Genomic DNA, 16,598 nt, shown 5'->3' with positions numbered 1-16,598 from the left:
ACACATTTCCCCTGCTCCAATGTGGGGTCCCTCTCACGGGAGAAAGTCCTCCATGACTTCTCCAGCGTGAGTCTTCCCACGGCTTCAGTTCTTCATGAAATGCTCCAGTGTGGGTCTCCTTCATGGTGTGCAGTCCTTCAGGAACCGACTGCTCCAGCGTGAGCCCCCCTCATGGGGTCTCTAGCAGCAAACCTGCTCCAGTGTGGGCTTCTCTGTCTCCACAGGCCACAGGTCCTGCCAGGAGCCTGCTCCGGTGCAGGCTTCCCACAGGTTCACAGCTTCCTCCAGGTATCCACATACTCCGACGTGAGGGCCCTCCACGGGGTGAAGGCAGTCATCTGCTCCACCGCCCATGGGCTGCAGGGGGACAGCCTGCCTCACCATGGTCTTCACCACAGGCTGCAGGGGAATCACTGCTCTGGTGCCTGGAGCATCTCCTCCCACTCCTTCTTTACTGACCTTGGTGCCTGCAGAATGTTTCTCTCACATATTCTCACTCCTCTCACTCCCTGTAATTACTGCAGCGCAACGACTTTTTTCACTCTCTTAAATACATTATCACAGAGGAGAAAAACGCTGTCGCTGATTGGCTCAGCCTTGGCCAGCAGCAGGTCTGTCTTAAAGCCGGCTGGCATTGGCTATATCTGACATAGGCAAAACTTCTAGCAGAGTTTCGTACAGAAGCCACCCCTGTAACCCCCAGCGCTACCAAAACCTTGCCACGCAGACCCGTTACAGACTTGATGATCACAGAATCACAGAATGGTAGGGGTTGGAAGGGACCTCCAATCCCACTGCCAGAGCAGGACCACCTAGAGTACATCTTAGAGGTCTTTTCCAACCTAAATAATTCTACAATTCTATGGTCATAGAAGGCATACCTTTGGTATCCTTTATTAGAAATCTGCCTGCATTAAATAACTGACTGGTATTAGTCAGTTCTAAATCACTTACATGTTTCTCTGTATATATTTTACATTTTCTATCTTAAGAGTATGTTTTCTTTCTTCATAGCTGTGAGGCTTTGATACTATGCGTTTCTCAGAACAAATGTTCCAGATAAGCTCAGTTTATGAGGTGCCGAGCTTTGATACCATTCATTTCTCAAAACAAATATTATAGTTAAGCTCAGTTGATGATTGTTGTAATCAAGAGCAAAATCCAGACTTAGTCACCACCTCCTTAAATCTCCACAAGCGTATGGCATCATTGGATTTCACCTGCCTGCTGCAAAGAGAAAGAAATACTGGAATCCACATATCCTTTGGTAAGAAGTTACTGTGTTTTACGGGTTTTTTGCCAAGTGACCACCATGTTATAGATCACTGTAAAGCATTGCTGTGAAGAAGAGTTAGTGGGCTGTGGAGTCTCCAACACTGCAGGTACGGAGAAGGAAGTTACACAAACATCATCCCAGAATAGTGTAGCTATTGATCCTGCTTTGAGAGAGGTGATAGACTAGATCACCACTTTAGGTTCCTTCTTCTCCATTGATTCTATCAATTCATCTATAATCCGAGGAAAATAATTGTTGTACAAACATCTGGTAGAGGAGAAGCTGAAACAGCAAGGCAAGAATGACAATGAGAATACAAAATAGCTAAAGGAAAGAAAGCATGCTAACATAGTTCAACAGGCTGAGCAGACACTAAAGAAAATAAGTGACTGTTTTTTCCTTTAGAGACGTATGGAAGAAAACAAGAAAAACCATGGAAAAGAAAAACCATGAATTACCCAGGTTGCATTAATAATTCATTTTATTTTATCAGCCAGATTTCTTTAAAAAGTAGTATTTTTTTGGCCAAAGAACGGTCGTGTAGCTGTGCTGAAAACGTGCATTTTGCTTGCTATTCGATCAATGCCGTATTGAATTAAATTTATAAAATGAAAGAGAGAAACACTAGAACACCTATCAGGTGGATTCACCATGAATCTTAGGTTGTCACATTTAACCATATATTCCAAGTTAGGTGGAAGTATAATGAGAGCATAGAAAGATTTAGTAAGGATAGAGAGTCATAGTGAAAAAAATGCTGAATGAGGCTGATAACTGAGTGTTTTACTGAAGCTTACCACACTGCTAAGACTTCAGCGTGAACACATTTCAGGGAGAATAAGAACAAAAGTACCTAGTAATATATGCAGTTGCTGCAGTTACTACATGTGTTCACTCATTAAAATAATACAGAAAAACAACAAATTGGTGTTACACTGGAATGCAAGAAGACGAGTAAACACTTGTGGAAAGGATGCCTCCCTAAAAATTCCAGGCATGACCTATATTCATGCCCTCTGCAAGAGACCTCAGAATATTCATTAAAGGTATAGTATTTTGAAGTATTGATCAAAGCATTTAATATTTTACATTAGCTCAAAGAATGGTACTTGAACAGTCTGTTCACTAACTTTTCAGACGTTCCAAAGCATGAAATAGTTTGAAGGACTTCAAAAGTTTGGACCTCATCATTGTTCACAGGTAATACAAACTGTATGGTTTCCCAGTATCGTATTGTTCTGTATGGTCTTCCCCTGTAGCCTGGCTTTCTGATAACTTACCAAATCACACTTTCTCTTTCAGGATATTTTATTACATTTGTGCTTTTCAAGGCAAATTTGGAGCATGTAGTTTGCAGCTGCTGGACTGTGTTCAGAGTTCTGCAAGGTGAGTACAAATTCCAGAATCTTGACATATTTCTTGTCTCTTCTCCTTTGTTTCATATCTTCCTCAAGTGAACATGAACCTAGCTAATATTTCATAGAGCTCGTATAGGAAGATGGAAAGGACAATTTTAGCTAAAAATGCTAATTTTGCCTATGTTGGCTGAACAAAGGTCAAAAGATTCTTACTACCTACAGTTACGTGAAGATGTATCAAGTAAAGAAAACATTTTTTTTTACTCTGATTTGCAAACCATGTAGGACAGAATTTTTAACACTGTGGCACAGTAATTGTCCTAGGTGTGGGGTCACCTCCAGGCTATCAGATCTGCCTGTGAGCTAGTTGACAGAGATCTGGTCAATACAGGCAGAGGAGCCCAATGAGTTCTATAGTTCTATAGCTGACTGCTTAGCCTTCAGATGCCCACTTTATGACCAGTTGAATAGCTTCCAAACATCATTAATTAAATTAATTGACCAAGTGTTCAATGAAGTGGTCCACATATGGACATCTAGTAATGTATGAGATGCCAGAGGATGTCCAAAACATCCTCTTGAGGATGGCAGGTAATAGAGAGATTTGTAGGGGTCCCATACCCTGCTGGAGCAGCTGGAAGCAAGGCAAAATAGTCCAGGGCATGGCAGGTGGCACTATCCACCTCTGTACAATCAATTTAATTGAGTCCTATACCTCCACTGATTATGAGGGAAGCCTGGACACATGGCTTACATGTAGGTACTGAGAGTAAGCCCATAAGTACAATAAGAAAACAAAACCTATTGTAGACTTTTAAATTGACAACTGTGCAGTTCTGAAAACTCCATAGCACCTGTCTTCTTTTTCAAAAGTCCCCAGAGATCTGCAATTCTAGGTGGCTAAACAGCTGAAAAATATCCAGATCCTAAGTCAAAAGAATAACAAAGCATGGCTTTTGCTAAGAGTTCGTACAAGGAAGATTAAAGCACTAATTTCCATCAAGGGGAGAATGCTGGGAGAGAGGCTGTCAAAAGTAGCCATGGCTTTTTCAGCACAGCATCTTTTTCTCTGAAAATACAAAAAGTTTCTTTGCAGTTAACTTGAAAAAAGTTTCTGATCTCTGTGCTATACAACTGGCATTTCATTATTTCACTGGTGACTTCAGTAGGAGCTGCAGGGCTTCCAGTGTTGTTGAAAATGATGCAATGGATATAAATTCTAAATAGGGATTTAGGAATCTAACTTAGATAGAGATCATAGAGAATCCTAACAGTCTTTCTACAGGTATTACCCTTTATGTATGCCCATTCTGTATAGTACATGGCTAAGTGTATTTTATTGTATCATTAATAATCAAATAAGCCATCTTGTTCATTAGTCGGGTAAGGAATTTATTGTTTGAGTTTATTTAATGTTCTCTTATTATGGACACTAAGAGTTTATGTAACTTGATATTCAAGTAACCTGTGTACAAGGATATGAAAAGTTTATGTGCAGGTCACTTTTTGATGTCAAGAAAATAACTTCTAACTGGTAAAAGCAGAGCACAATAATTCATATTTACAGGGAAAAAAAAATGTTACCCTCTTTATCACAGCAAGAAGCCTCTATACACAAGTCAGACCCCAGAACTTTCCATTGCCTGTGCTGGGAAAAGCTAAATTGTCATTTTGATGGAGTTAGGTAGGATCTATTTTTAGGAAATATTTTTTATCTGTGTTGTGGGGGTTTTTTTTACGAGAAAATTGCACAGGTATTCAAATGATATCTCTGTTGTCTTCTGACAGTGTTATGTAGTATCATCCTCCATAATACAATGCTTAAGATCCATTGACATTAAAACATTCATGATTTGGCTAAGATGAGCTGTATTTCATAAGACATACAGTAATTTTCTTAAATGGCATGATGCTTCAGTTCAGTGCAGTGCAAACTGAATGCCTTCTATAACAAGAGTAGCACAATGTAATTTTTCTGGCATGCTAGTATGATTGACAGTGATAACATTGACAAGCATTCTAAGCTTCTCATTTTTGTTCCAGATCTCACTTTGGATCCCTACTTGTGTCATTGATGTGTTTAAATAGAAAAGAATGAGAAAAAGAAGAGAAGAGTGAAAAATGAAGTCACAGTGGGGAAAGACCATGCCTGGGACACCTTTTGCCATCAAACATGATCATCCCATGCCATCAAGGATAGCATTTGTCTAGGCCTTACAGTAGACTGGCTAATAGAGTGGTTCCTCCAATACCATGTTTTTCATGTTTTTTAAAAAAATTGAGATTCAGTTCATTAAAAAGTATTAAATATTACCAGTTGGGTCTTGTGTTCCTCTGAATGATTGCATGACACAAAATGAGCAATAAGGTGTGCACTGTGTATACCTAAAATTGTAGCATCCCTGGAAAGTTAAAATACTTTTCCAATGTTGAAATTCCATTTCTCAGCTGTTGGAGGATTTGTGTGAGCTCTTTTAATGGGAACCTCTCTTTTTCTTAAGCAAACCCATTTCATTGTAGCCATCAAAATAAAGATACTGCTTGGCTGTAGCACACTTACTAACCAACAAATACTCATTTCTGCCAAAATGTGTAAAATGTAAAACGTGTTTGCCAAAATTCAGCAAAAGCAAAACGAAGCAAATGAGCGAACAAGTGAAAAACCCCACACAACAAAATGCTACAAGTTCAATGCATTCCCAGAGAGCAGACATTTCATATTACAGGATAATCAGCAATGTGTAGCTTTTCTTTTCAAACCATGTATGTTCTCAGTTATGTAGAAGAGCACTCAAAGATATGCTGTAAGGCTTGTGTACATAAATATTTTGCCGAGTACAGCCCTGAAAGGGAGCTGCCGTAAAATGTCAGCTGTACCTGCATTATTCCCTTCTTTATTGCCAAGAAGCTGTTTTTGCTGATGATTAGTGCATTGCTTGACCCTTTTCACACTTCGTGAAGTCTTGAGGGACCATAAATTCTACGGCAAACTGAAAAATCTCAAAGATGGCCTCTGCCAAGACATGGAGAAGGTTCATCAGATGACCAGTTGTGTTGCAGAATGGGGACCATTGCCTTGGAAATATATTTACATGGAATTCCATTGCTGTTTTATTGATATTGTCTGTTAAGCTGTATGCTTGCTTCTCAGAAAGCCAAGCTGACTCCTGTGAATGCTCCACCTCAGAAACTATCATTTATACTGAAAACTCTGTGTCATCAACATTTCTTCGTAGAGCCTGCACTAGACAACGCATGCTGAGCGGATCCTTTGAGGGGCAGCCTGCAAAGGAAAGGTCAATACTCAGTGTCCAGCATCATATACGACAAGAACGCAGGTATACATGGACAGAAAGGATGGTTTAAAAATATTCTTAAAATAAAGGTGATGAAAAGAATTAAATTTGAGCCATACCTAACATGAAAAACTGAAGTCTCTTACTTGTACAAAGAATGGAATTCTACATTCTTCATTGTAACCATAATGAAATTCATTGTACTGTATAAATGGAAAAAATGCCTTTTTATTTCAAATGTCATTTCCTTCTTCAGCTACAAAGCTATCAATTTAAAGATCAGAAGGAAAGAAATTGGCTTATGTTAGACCAGATTGAAAACAATTGAAGAACATATAAGCTTCTGATGTTAGCAAGAGAAAAAAGATAAGAATTTGAGATATTGGGTGGCTGGAGATGGCTTTATAATGGCCATCCTATAAAGGTCAAAATTTCATCTTGAGATGTATCGTTAAATTGATTATGATTGTTTCAGGTCACTGAGACATGGTTCCAACAGCCAGCGAATCAGCAGAGGAAAATCTCTTGAAACGTTGACTCAAGATGTAAGTACTCGTAGAAATAACGGTTTCAATTTGAGTATATAAAAAAATAAGAATATGTACTATATAATAAATGCTTGTGTAAGACTAATGTCTATTTAGTTTATATAATGTTTACAATTTGTCCTTTGAAATCTTGAAAGGAATACTGTAACTGCATTAGAATTATCCTCAAAATAATTGACATGGTTATTTCACTGATAGACGTACTGGTTTTGAAACACTTGCTGAGATAGTTTCACTGAAGCTGTAGACACTACATTAGGAACACAACAATTGCTACCCAGGACACCTTAAAAAGCCTTACTCTGGAATTACGCAAATCACTGAGGCTGGCAAAACAGCACTTCAGAATTTCTGATGGAAGTTTAACAATGTTTTTCAAACAGCAGAACTGTCAGACAAAAGGACAAAGACTAAAGGAGAGAACAGTAACCACGGATTTCACTGTGGTATAGTTACATGCAGTTAAGTGCATTTTCACTTCTGAAAATTCATTATGATATTTTGTGGATCTCTGTGACTGTGAAAATTCAAGGGGCAATATTAGTTCGTCTGTTTCCAAACTATGACAGTCATTTTCTAGATGTGCTTCATACTTGAAAACAACTGCATAAGAAGTACTTAATGAATTACCCTGTGTGGTGGTCAAAAGAAACTGTAACTAATCTTTTAAAGCAGATGCAGCTTTGCTTGTGTCCGATAGCAAGGGTAACAGCTGGCATTACCCCTCCAGGAGTGCTCCAAAGACCCACTTAACTCTGAATAGTAATACTGATTATACCCTCCACTGGATGAGCACAGAAAACATCCTCCCTCCCTCTCCCCCCTCACTGTGCTCGGTAGTCACTACCTGTACGTTCTGCACAACTCTGCCTGGCAGCACGTGCAACAGGCTTGAGAAGCTGGGTGTCTAAAGGGCGTCTAAAGCCCTTTCTTTCGCAGTCTTTGCTCTTAGTACCTTTGGTGGTATTCATTCCAGTTCAGAGAGATCAACTGCACTTACAGGACCTTTGTTTTTAAAGTTAAAAGTTGCATTGGATGGGACTTCATGCATGAAATTAAAACTCAAATTAATCTTGATGAAAATAAGTAGCCTTGTGCTGTAGATAGAAAATACTGTACAATATGCTTGACTGAGTTGATATGCAGTGCATTTGGAAATAAAGATTTTTCATTTGAATCTTTCTATGTAAAATACCATATCTTGCTTTCATCTGAAACATTAAAAAACAACAACCCACAGACCTCATTTAAAAGGAATCATTTTGCTTCTAGCACTCCAACACAGTGAGGTACAGAAATGCGCAGAGAGAAGACAGTGAGATAAAGATGATCCAAGAAAAAAAAGAACAAGCTGAAATGAAAAGGTATTTAAAAATCAAAAGTCTGAGTGCACACTTTTCTGTATTAAGTATTCTCTGTATGAAGTAAAAAGTATTGAGAGTCATGATGAAAAAAGAACAAAGTGTAAGTGATATTTTTGCCAGGTATAATGCGTATCACTTAATAATTTACACTCTGTCTTTCAAAAGGAAAGTTCAGGAAGAGGAGCTGCGAGAGAATCATCCATATTTTGATAAACCACTTTTCATAGTTGGTCGCGAGCACAGATTCCGGAATTTCTGCCGAGTAGTGGTACGAGCGCGCTTTAATGCGTAAGTTTATTCCATATCAACAATTCGTTCCAACTGTTTACTTTCACGTCCTCAGAAATCTAGGTCTAACTTTTAATTTGAAAGGAAAACTGCATATAACGTGGTCACCACACGAGCTGGCAGTCAGTTGCCTGTGGTATAGTCGTCCTGTTGGAAGAAAGGAAGCAATAAAAAGCTGTGTAAGGGCAGATATGTTTGAGCAGTCTTTGATACTGACATGGGACAAGACTGTGGGGAAGCTGCAGGCATGAACTGAGAGGAAAGGCTGATGTTTTATACCCCCATTTTTAGACCTTGGGGAGTCAGCTTGCTACTCCCTTCCTATTCCTCATCATAAGGTGGGAAGTGTTTATACACCAACAGTTACTCAAAGAATAGGAAAAGATTAAGAGAAATTAATCCCACCTATGCTCACATAAAGAGTCCTTAGCCCATAATTAGAGACCCAGAATGGGATCGGGAGGTGTTCAGCTGTGGGAGATAAAAGGAGAAAACCTAGACCAGGTGAAAACCAGTAAGACTCAGTAACTGAACTGTAGGTGTATGTGAGTGTGGCAGATATAGATCTATGTACAAGCAGCTTGATATAAAATTGTCTCATTGCTCTTCTTTTAAACTTGTCTATGGCTGACACCCTAATTTTGGCGGGTTAATACACATCACCTTGCAAACAGACATCATAAGACAGAAGATAGCTCAAGGCTATGAGCTTGGTACTTGGAAGACTTGGTTTCAGCACCTGATTTACTACTGATTTTCTCTGTGCCCTTTAACAAGTTATTTCTAGGTAGAACAGGAAGGTTAGATACTCCAGTTTTACACAACCCATATTTAAGTCTTCTGCCACCTATGTAGGAGCATGTCCTTGAGTTAGGTGCCTACTTTTCTATGCAACTGCTAACCTGATTGTGGTTCACCAGTCCATGAAGCAGTTGCAAATTAAAACAGCAAAACAAAACACACAAACATGCATTCCAATCCACTTGCCAAATACATGTGGAGTGCCCAAGGGTAACAGAATATTTTTATTATCAACAGTCTAATTAAAATGTTTGCCATTATAAGAGTAAAATAATTTTGTTAAACAGTCGTTTTTTCATTTATTTAAATCCTACCTACTTTATTCATTTTCCCACCCAGCGTGCCAAGTAAGATATTCCAAGTATCTTCTTCAAACTGGTAGGATACATATTTTCTTCTAGTAAAAAAGGCTGAGGAATGCCACTATATACAATGTGGGGAAGAGGAGTGAGCTTAAGAAGACACAAAAGTCAGTGGATTCAGTGGGAAGGCATCAAAACCATTATATTCTGTATACTGAGTGCTGTAAGTGGGTGAACCTGGCATGTGGAAGATGCCTCTTGTTCTCCTTGCGTGCATCTTGCGTTCTTGTAATTCATGAAATCTCTTCTGGTAGTAATGCCACAAGTCAAGTCAGTCCATTTTTCACTTTAAGCTCAATGAGGAAGTGATGGCAATTTCACAGCCCAATGGCTGGAGCCTTCGCATGGAGTATAGGATACCTCAGTGCAGATCCTGTCTCAGCATGATTTGCTACAAGGAATTGAAAGATAAGTAAAAAGTGCCCCTAACGACTGGGGCAGGAGAGGCTTCTTGGATAGGATTCTTGTAGCTTCTCCTGCTGAAGCCATTCTGCTTTGTATAAAAAGGCTAAATAATTACTGGAGCAAGAACTTAACTCATGTCTATCTAGATATGTGCTTATTACTTATAGCATGGTTCTCACTCTCTGTGACTGCTGAAAGGGTGTTTGGATATGGCAGGTGAAGCACAGCAATTTCATAGGAAAATTCAGATATGAAGAATCTAGAAATATTAATCAGAAAATGATCGAAGAAGTAATAAAATAAATAGGACTTGTGGAAGGAGTTTTTTGTGTCAGATGAGGATATAGTCCAAGAGGTTTTGAAATAAAAGGAAAGAACTCCTGAGGAAGGACTTTGGAACATAAAATTCAGTAGCAGGTTATCACCCCCTATCCCTAAGAAAAATCAAAAATTAAGTCCTTGCTTACAAAAGCAAAACACAAAAACCTAGCAGTTTAAAGAATTGTTAGAGGAATTACAGTAGGCCATGAGTTAAAGTGATGCTAGCTGTGTTGATAATATGATTAAAATTGCATAGAATTAAATGAAATTTATACAGACATTAAAAATTAAGCCAAGATAAAATGTAGCCTTGATTTTGGATAAAAATTACTTTGAGGTGATGGGTGCATGGTATAATTACAATGCTGACTAAAATAAAATGTAAATGACTGTATCTTTTCTTTTTTTTTATAGTTCTAAAACAGATCCTGTTACTGGAGCTGTGAAAAATACCAAATACCATCAGCTTTAGTAAGCACTGCAAAAGTAACTTTGCTTGGTCACATAAGCCTGCAGTATAAGTGTTTGAGCACACACATGCATGTATGTGTGCATGCCCATGTGTTTTTCTCTTTTTTCCCCAAAAAGGTTTTTATTTCCATGGATTGTTTGAGGAGGAGGATGAATAGAATGAGGATTTTTTTATCAGGCTTTTCTTCTTCACTTGCATGTAATTTCCCTAGTTTCATTACACATTTCTGAAATACTGGTATTTCTGACACTCCTCAGTTTAATTTATTTTTCATAGGAAAGGACTTAACTGTGGTGTAGACACAAGTGACACAGCAGTTTTGGCACTTCTGTAATGGTTATCCTTACGTATTGTTCACAGTGACTTGCTGGGTTTGGTTACTTACCTGGACTGGGTCATGATCATTGTTACTATATGCTCCTGCATTTCCATGATGTTCGAATCCCCCTTTAGAAGAGTTATGCATGCTCCAACACTCCAGGTACTGTCACTGAATCGTTTTACATTTAATGAAGCACAGTCACCTTGGTTTTCTCCACTGCCTGTTCCTAAATTATGACTGTTCTCTGCTTTGATTTTCAGATTGCTGAATATGTTTTTGTAATATTCATGAGCATTGAGCTTAATCTGAAGATTATGGCAGATGGCTTGTTTTTTACACCAACAGCTGTCATTAGGGACTTTGGAGGAGTTATGGACATATTTATATATCTTGTAAGTTTTTATACTTATGGGAAGTTTCTGTAGCATTCTTAATTTTGATATTTTTGGATATATAAATGTTTGGTAATATTAAAAATTTTGTCTCTGCAGCCTGGTGCAAATGCACTAGTATCATATGTGTACAAACACCACTGTTTTCATGTGCAGTCCTGTCAATTATGTGTACAAATACTTGTTTAGATGTCTAAAAATACACTGATGTGATAAGCACCTGGCAATTTAGTGTAGGGCCATACAATGGCCCCTTTTAAATGTTTATTTGCTGATATGTTTTAAGTATGAGGCCTGATTTCATTCCAGAGTAAACTAGAGATCTCTGACCTTGCTTCAGCGTTTTTATGCAGGAGAATATTTTATCTGTTTCTTAGTCATTCGTTGCTTCCTCCCCTCTCAACAGTTCTCCTGCTTTATAGAAGGTGTTTCAAAAACCTCTGCCATTTGACAGAAGGACACATCCTTGTTGCTGGTGTTGCTATAGCAGAAAGAGAGCAAAGCAGCGTCTTCCTATATTCCATACTTGTCAGTTGTGGTTCTCAGGAAAAAATTGTCTCCTGGAAATTTCTTGCATTCCATTCAAATACAAGAGAAGGGGGTATATTTCCTCTTCACATATGACAATAAACACCACTGAATGAGTCAAAAGAGTGCTCAGTGTAACACAGTACGAAATATTTTCTAACTGAAGAAATTACTACGCAAAATGGCTTTGATGGATTTAGATTAAATCTTTCAGAGATTAATCCACCAGACAGATGTGCTGCATAAAATTTGTCACGATCAATTTGTATCAAAGATTCCATTGTTAGCATAAATAAAAACATGCATGCTTCTGCAAAACTCCTACTGTAGTATGCATAATCAGTATGTGCATTAGTTTCTTGAAATCCCTCTGAATCCCTCTGCTTGTCTGAAAGGAAAACTTAGGTGGTGTAGCTTGGATATTCCAAATGTGCCTATGGTGGTCTTAAAAGAATATGAAAGAAAGTCAGAAGCACTGGCAAATCTTTTTTTTTTTTTTTTTTTTTTTTGGTGGGGCAGCTGTCTTTTACTACTGTTGTTTTTAGCAAATGATATTATGCTTTAAATCATATTGGTGATATCAGCTTGATCCTCCATTTTTTGTGCACTTACCTCTTTGCAACACTCTCACTTCTGTCCCCCGTAATAACACTGGCTTTATAAATACTTTTTAAAAAATAAGGAGTAATTAACAGACTTTACAATCAATAACCATCTGTCAGAGATTGCTCAGGCTACAAGACACAACTATGCTGTTTGAAAACACTTTAGAGTGCATAATATTTGCGTGATAAAACCACACAGTGACAAAACTACTTATGCCTGTAACAAAGTGCTAGGAAAAACTGTCAAGGAAACTGTTAAAGGACTTTCCAGGTGACACTATCTCAGTTTCAGGATAGAATCTCTGTTTGAAATTAGAAGGGGGGAGAGAGATGATGCTGCGTGCTCTGAGAGTATAGTTCATGTCCCTGCTCTGAATCGGCCAATTTGATTTCTTCTTTGGAACTGTTCCATCTGCTGAGAAGAATAGAATATATTTTGAGTCAAAGGGAAAGGCAGAGGCTGAAGCTGATGCCCGTTAGTTAGGAGAATCGTTAAGAGCACAGGAGATCCAAGTCTTTTTTTCTAAATTAGGCTTTTTTTGCCTTAATCTTCACTTTAATTTTAAGGAAGAGAAGTGTTTATTGATCTTCTGTGCTGTGTCTATGTCAAGTGAGACATTGTAAGCCTAATCTTTCTTTGCCTTTTCCTGCCCTGTCTCCTGAAGGTGAGTTTGATATTCCTGTGCTGGATGCCTCAGAACGTCCCTGCCAAATCTGGAGCTCAGCTCTTAATGGTACTCCGCTGCCTCCGACCTCTTCGAATTTTCAAACTGGTCCCTCAGATGAGGAAAGTGGTGCGAGAGCTGTTCAGTGGCTTTAAGGAAATCTTCTTGGTATGTGCCAGTTATTTTGTTCTTGTTGTTAAAAAATGAGACGTGGAGGAGTAATAAGATACCATTTCGCTCTAACATTTATGTTTTCTAATCTTTTCTCCATTCTTGTCTGTTTACTTTTCATTGTAGCTACCACTGCAGATGACCACAGAACAGGTTAAAAATTAGGAATATAAGTAACTCATTTACATATATACTGAATAAAGCGGCTGTAATAATTCTTTTATAAATTATATTATTCATTCAGTGTATATTTGGCCATAATTACATAGGAGGACAACTGAAATCAAATCTACCTCTTATTTAGACTTCTAGTTGGGGAAGGAGGTTGAGACGTAGGGTATGGCAGCTCTGCAAGAACAAAAGTGAACCTGGTTTCAGAGCTGAAGGTCTCTACCTCCATGTTTTTTGTGGGGCAACCAGAGACAATACAGTTGTTCATCACAGATCTAGATCTCATTGTTATGTCATTGTTGTTATTATTACAATCATGATTATGCACTTATAGTAATAATAACAATAATGGAGTCTGTTGTTGCTTGATCAAAACCTAATCTATTGTCTTGGGACCCTATGTGATATTTGTCAGCCTAAACAGCAGACACTTTGTTCCTTAACAGAATGCTGTATTAGTTTAGGTTGTTATAAAAAGCTAAGCTACAAAATATTTGCAGACAGTAATACAGCAAGGACAAAAACTATACAGCTAGTTAGCATTTCATAGACACTATATTCTGTTAAAGATATTTACATCGTAATTTGCTCATTCATATCTTTGTTGTAGCTATCCTGGAATTAAATATCTAACAATGGCTTACTCAGATTAATTGTTAAAGCCTGATTCAGCAAAACAGAAGCAGCGTGTATTTAAGTAATTGAAGAGTTCTCTTTAAAGTGAATGGCAGTTCTTATGCATACAGAACTTAGCAAGATGGTACACAGAGTACAAGAAAGCCTCAATCCTTGTCTACAATTCTTAAATGTTACGTTAATAATACTGCTAATAATAACACAGCACTTGGTTACTGGATCTGAACCTAAAATAACATGTCTGTCACGAAAGCCTTATCTCCAGGTTTATACAATAAAATGATCCTCCCTGCAGTTCATGGAAGGATCAGACCCCCTTTTTCAAGTCTGCAGGAGGAGAGCTTGACAAGTCTACCTTCATCTTTACAGGTTTCTATTCTTTTGCTGACATTAATGCTTGTTTTCGCAAGCTTTGGAGTGCAGCTGTTTGCTGGAAAACTGGCTAAATGTAATGATCCACACATCATCTCTAGGGTAAGAACTGCTTTTCTGCTTCAAAATAATAGTATGCTGTGCCATTTCTGCCTGCTGGGGAAAGCAAGTAGGGCAATCAGAGCTATCATATGAGAGATGGAGATCTTGGGAACTTTCTTGTTTAGAAGCAGGATGATGCAGGGAAAGGTGATAAAGGAGTGAGTGAATAAGTCTGGGTGTTCATGTAAAAAAGTAAAGCAAGTCCAAATATTGGGGACTGTCTGGAAAAGTTGTCAAATTCATACCATATTATCTGCAAAGGACTGGATGTCGCATGGAATTAACCATGGAAAATGATGCCTTTGCATTCCTAGGTAGCAACTAAAAAACAGGTTAGGCTGCTAGAGGTCAAAAGCACTGTGAATGCTGTGTAGGTTACATGGAGAAAGTTAGCTGTACTCCATTTGGAGAAATATCACCTAAAGAGAGCAATTATCATTAGGAAATAAGTGAAAGGCTACATAGCCTTGCAAAATGAAAAGCATTCTCAGTCACAGAATCACAGAATGGTAGGGGTTGGAAGGGACCTCTGGAGATCATCTAGTCCAACCCCTCTGGCAGAGCAGGATCACCTAGAGCAGTTCATACAGGATGGCATCCAGGTGGGTTTTGAATATCTCCAGGGAAGGAGACTCCACAGCCTCTCTGGGCAGCTGTTCCAGTGCTCTGCCACCTTCAAAGCCAAGAAGTCTTTCCTCATGTTCAGGTGGAACTTCCTGTGCTCCAGTTTGTGCCCATTGTCCCTTGTCCTGTTGCTGGGCACCACTGAAAAGAGTCTGGCCCATTCTTCTTGACACCGGCCCTTTAGATATTTATAAGCATTGATAAGGTCCCCTCTCAGTCTTCCCTTCTCCAGGCTAAACACACGCAGGTCTCACGGCCTTTTCTCATAAGAGAGATGCTCCAGTCCCTTAATAGTCTTCATAGCCTTCCATTGGACTCTCTCCAGTAGATTCCAATCCTTCTTGAACTGGGGAGGAGCAGAGAACTGGACACAGTACTCCAGATGTGGCCTCATGAGGGCAGAGTAGAGAGGGAGGAGAACCTCCCTCAACCTGCTGGCCACACTCTTCTTAATGCACCCCAGGATGCCATTGGCCGTCTTGGCCACAAGGGCACATTGCTGGCTCATGGTCAACTTGCTGTCCACTAGGACTCCCGGGTCCTTCTCTGCAGAGCTGTTCCCAGCAGATCAATCCCTAGCCTGTACTGGTGCATGGGGTTGTTCCTCCCCAAGTGCAGGACCCTACACTTGCCCTGACTGAACCACATTAGATTCCTCCCTGCCCAGCTCTCCAGCCTGTCCAGGTCTTGCTGGATGGCAGCACAGCCCTCAGGTGTGTGAGCCACTCCTCCCAGTTTCATTATCATCAGCGAACATGCTGAGGGTGGGCTCTGTCCCTTCATCCAGGTCATTGATGAATATGTTGAACAAGACTGGACCCAGTACTGACCCCTGGAGAAGTCCTGGAAGGAGAAGGGTTTTTTGAATTCTTCCAAGATTCATTTTTTTCATTTGGGTAAAGGTCCATGACTATTAATCCCAGACCTGTAAATAACCCTTCATTTCTGTTTACATTGCTTCCCCATCATGGCAAGGGTGCTGTCTATACTGGCATTTTGGCATCTCTCACAGGCCATTGTTTAATCTTAGGCTGTGGTTTTTTCCACTGTAGGAAGATTGTCATGGCATCTTCAGAATAAATGTAAGTGTTTCTAAAAATCTCAATTTAAAGTTAAGACCTGGAGAGAAAAAGCCTGGATTTTGGGTGCCACGAGTCTGGTGAGTTGCTACGCATTGGCCTATCCTTCTTCAAAACCACAGCTGTTAATGTAGAAAATGGCTCAAATCTCATAGCATTCAACTGCTGATGGAGGGGTTTTATTATAAGTCAAATGATATTAAGGGTAAAAATTCTGGTATACTTAGTAAAGACTTTTCCAGACTTCACCTGCTGTTCTATTCATAAAGTACAAAGGAAAAAAATACCTGTAGGTACCGAACCTAGGAATTAGATGTGATTTTTATTATAGTGGGAGTTACTGTCTTGAACCAAGATTATCATTTAATTGTTGTTTAGTACTATTACGAAGACATCCTGAGAGCCATACATCAACACAGAACCTAAGAATAAATAGGAAA

The 16,598-nt window shown here is 39.0% G+C and overlaps 1 protein-coding gene across 1 annotated transcript in view; it reads left to right on the top strand.

Moving 5' to 3' along the window:
* The window catches only part of NALCN (sodium leak channel, non-selective), a 252,275-nt gene that overhangs the window by 209,760 nt on the left and 25,917 nt on the right, over positions 1-16,598 (top strand). The window contains 12 exon segments of the mRNA XM_086482062.1: positions 4,233-4,270; positions 4,273-4,318; positions 5,871-5,972; positions 6,406-6,475; positions 7,751-7,842; positions 8,008-8,130; positions 10,434-10,490; positions 10,852-10,972; positions 11,074-11,205; positions 13,004-13,171; positions 14,351-14,455; positions 16,132-16,238. Coding sequence (XP_086338188.1) covers positions 4,233-4,270; positions 4,273-4,318; positions 5,871-5,972; positions 6,406-6,475; positions 7,751-7,842; positions 8,008-8,130; positions 10,434-10,490; positions 10,852-10,972; positions 11,074-11,205; positions 13,004-13,171; positions 14,351-14,455; positions 16,132-16,238 — 1,161 coding nt within the window.

This window comes from Leptosomus discolor, chromosome 1 (assembly GCF_034619465.1).
Source record: "Leptosomus discolor isolate bLepDis1 chromosome 1, bLepDis1.hap2, whole genome shotgun sequence".
NCBI classification, from domain to species: Eukaryota; Metazoa; Chordata; class Aves; order Leptosomiformes; family Leptosomidae; genus Leptosomus; species Leptosomus discolor.
The sequence above is the reverse complement of the archived record's forward strand: the minus strand, read 5'-3'. Positions and strand labels throughout refer to the sequence as shown.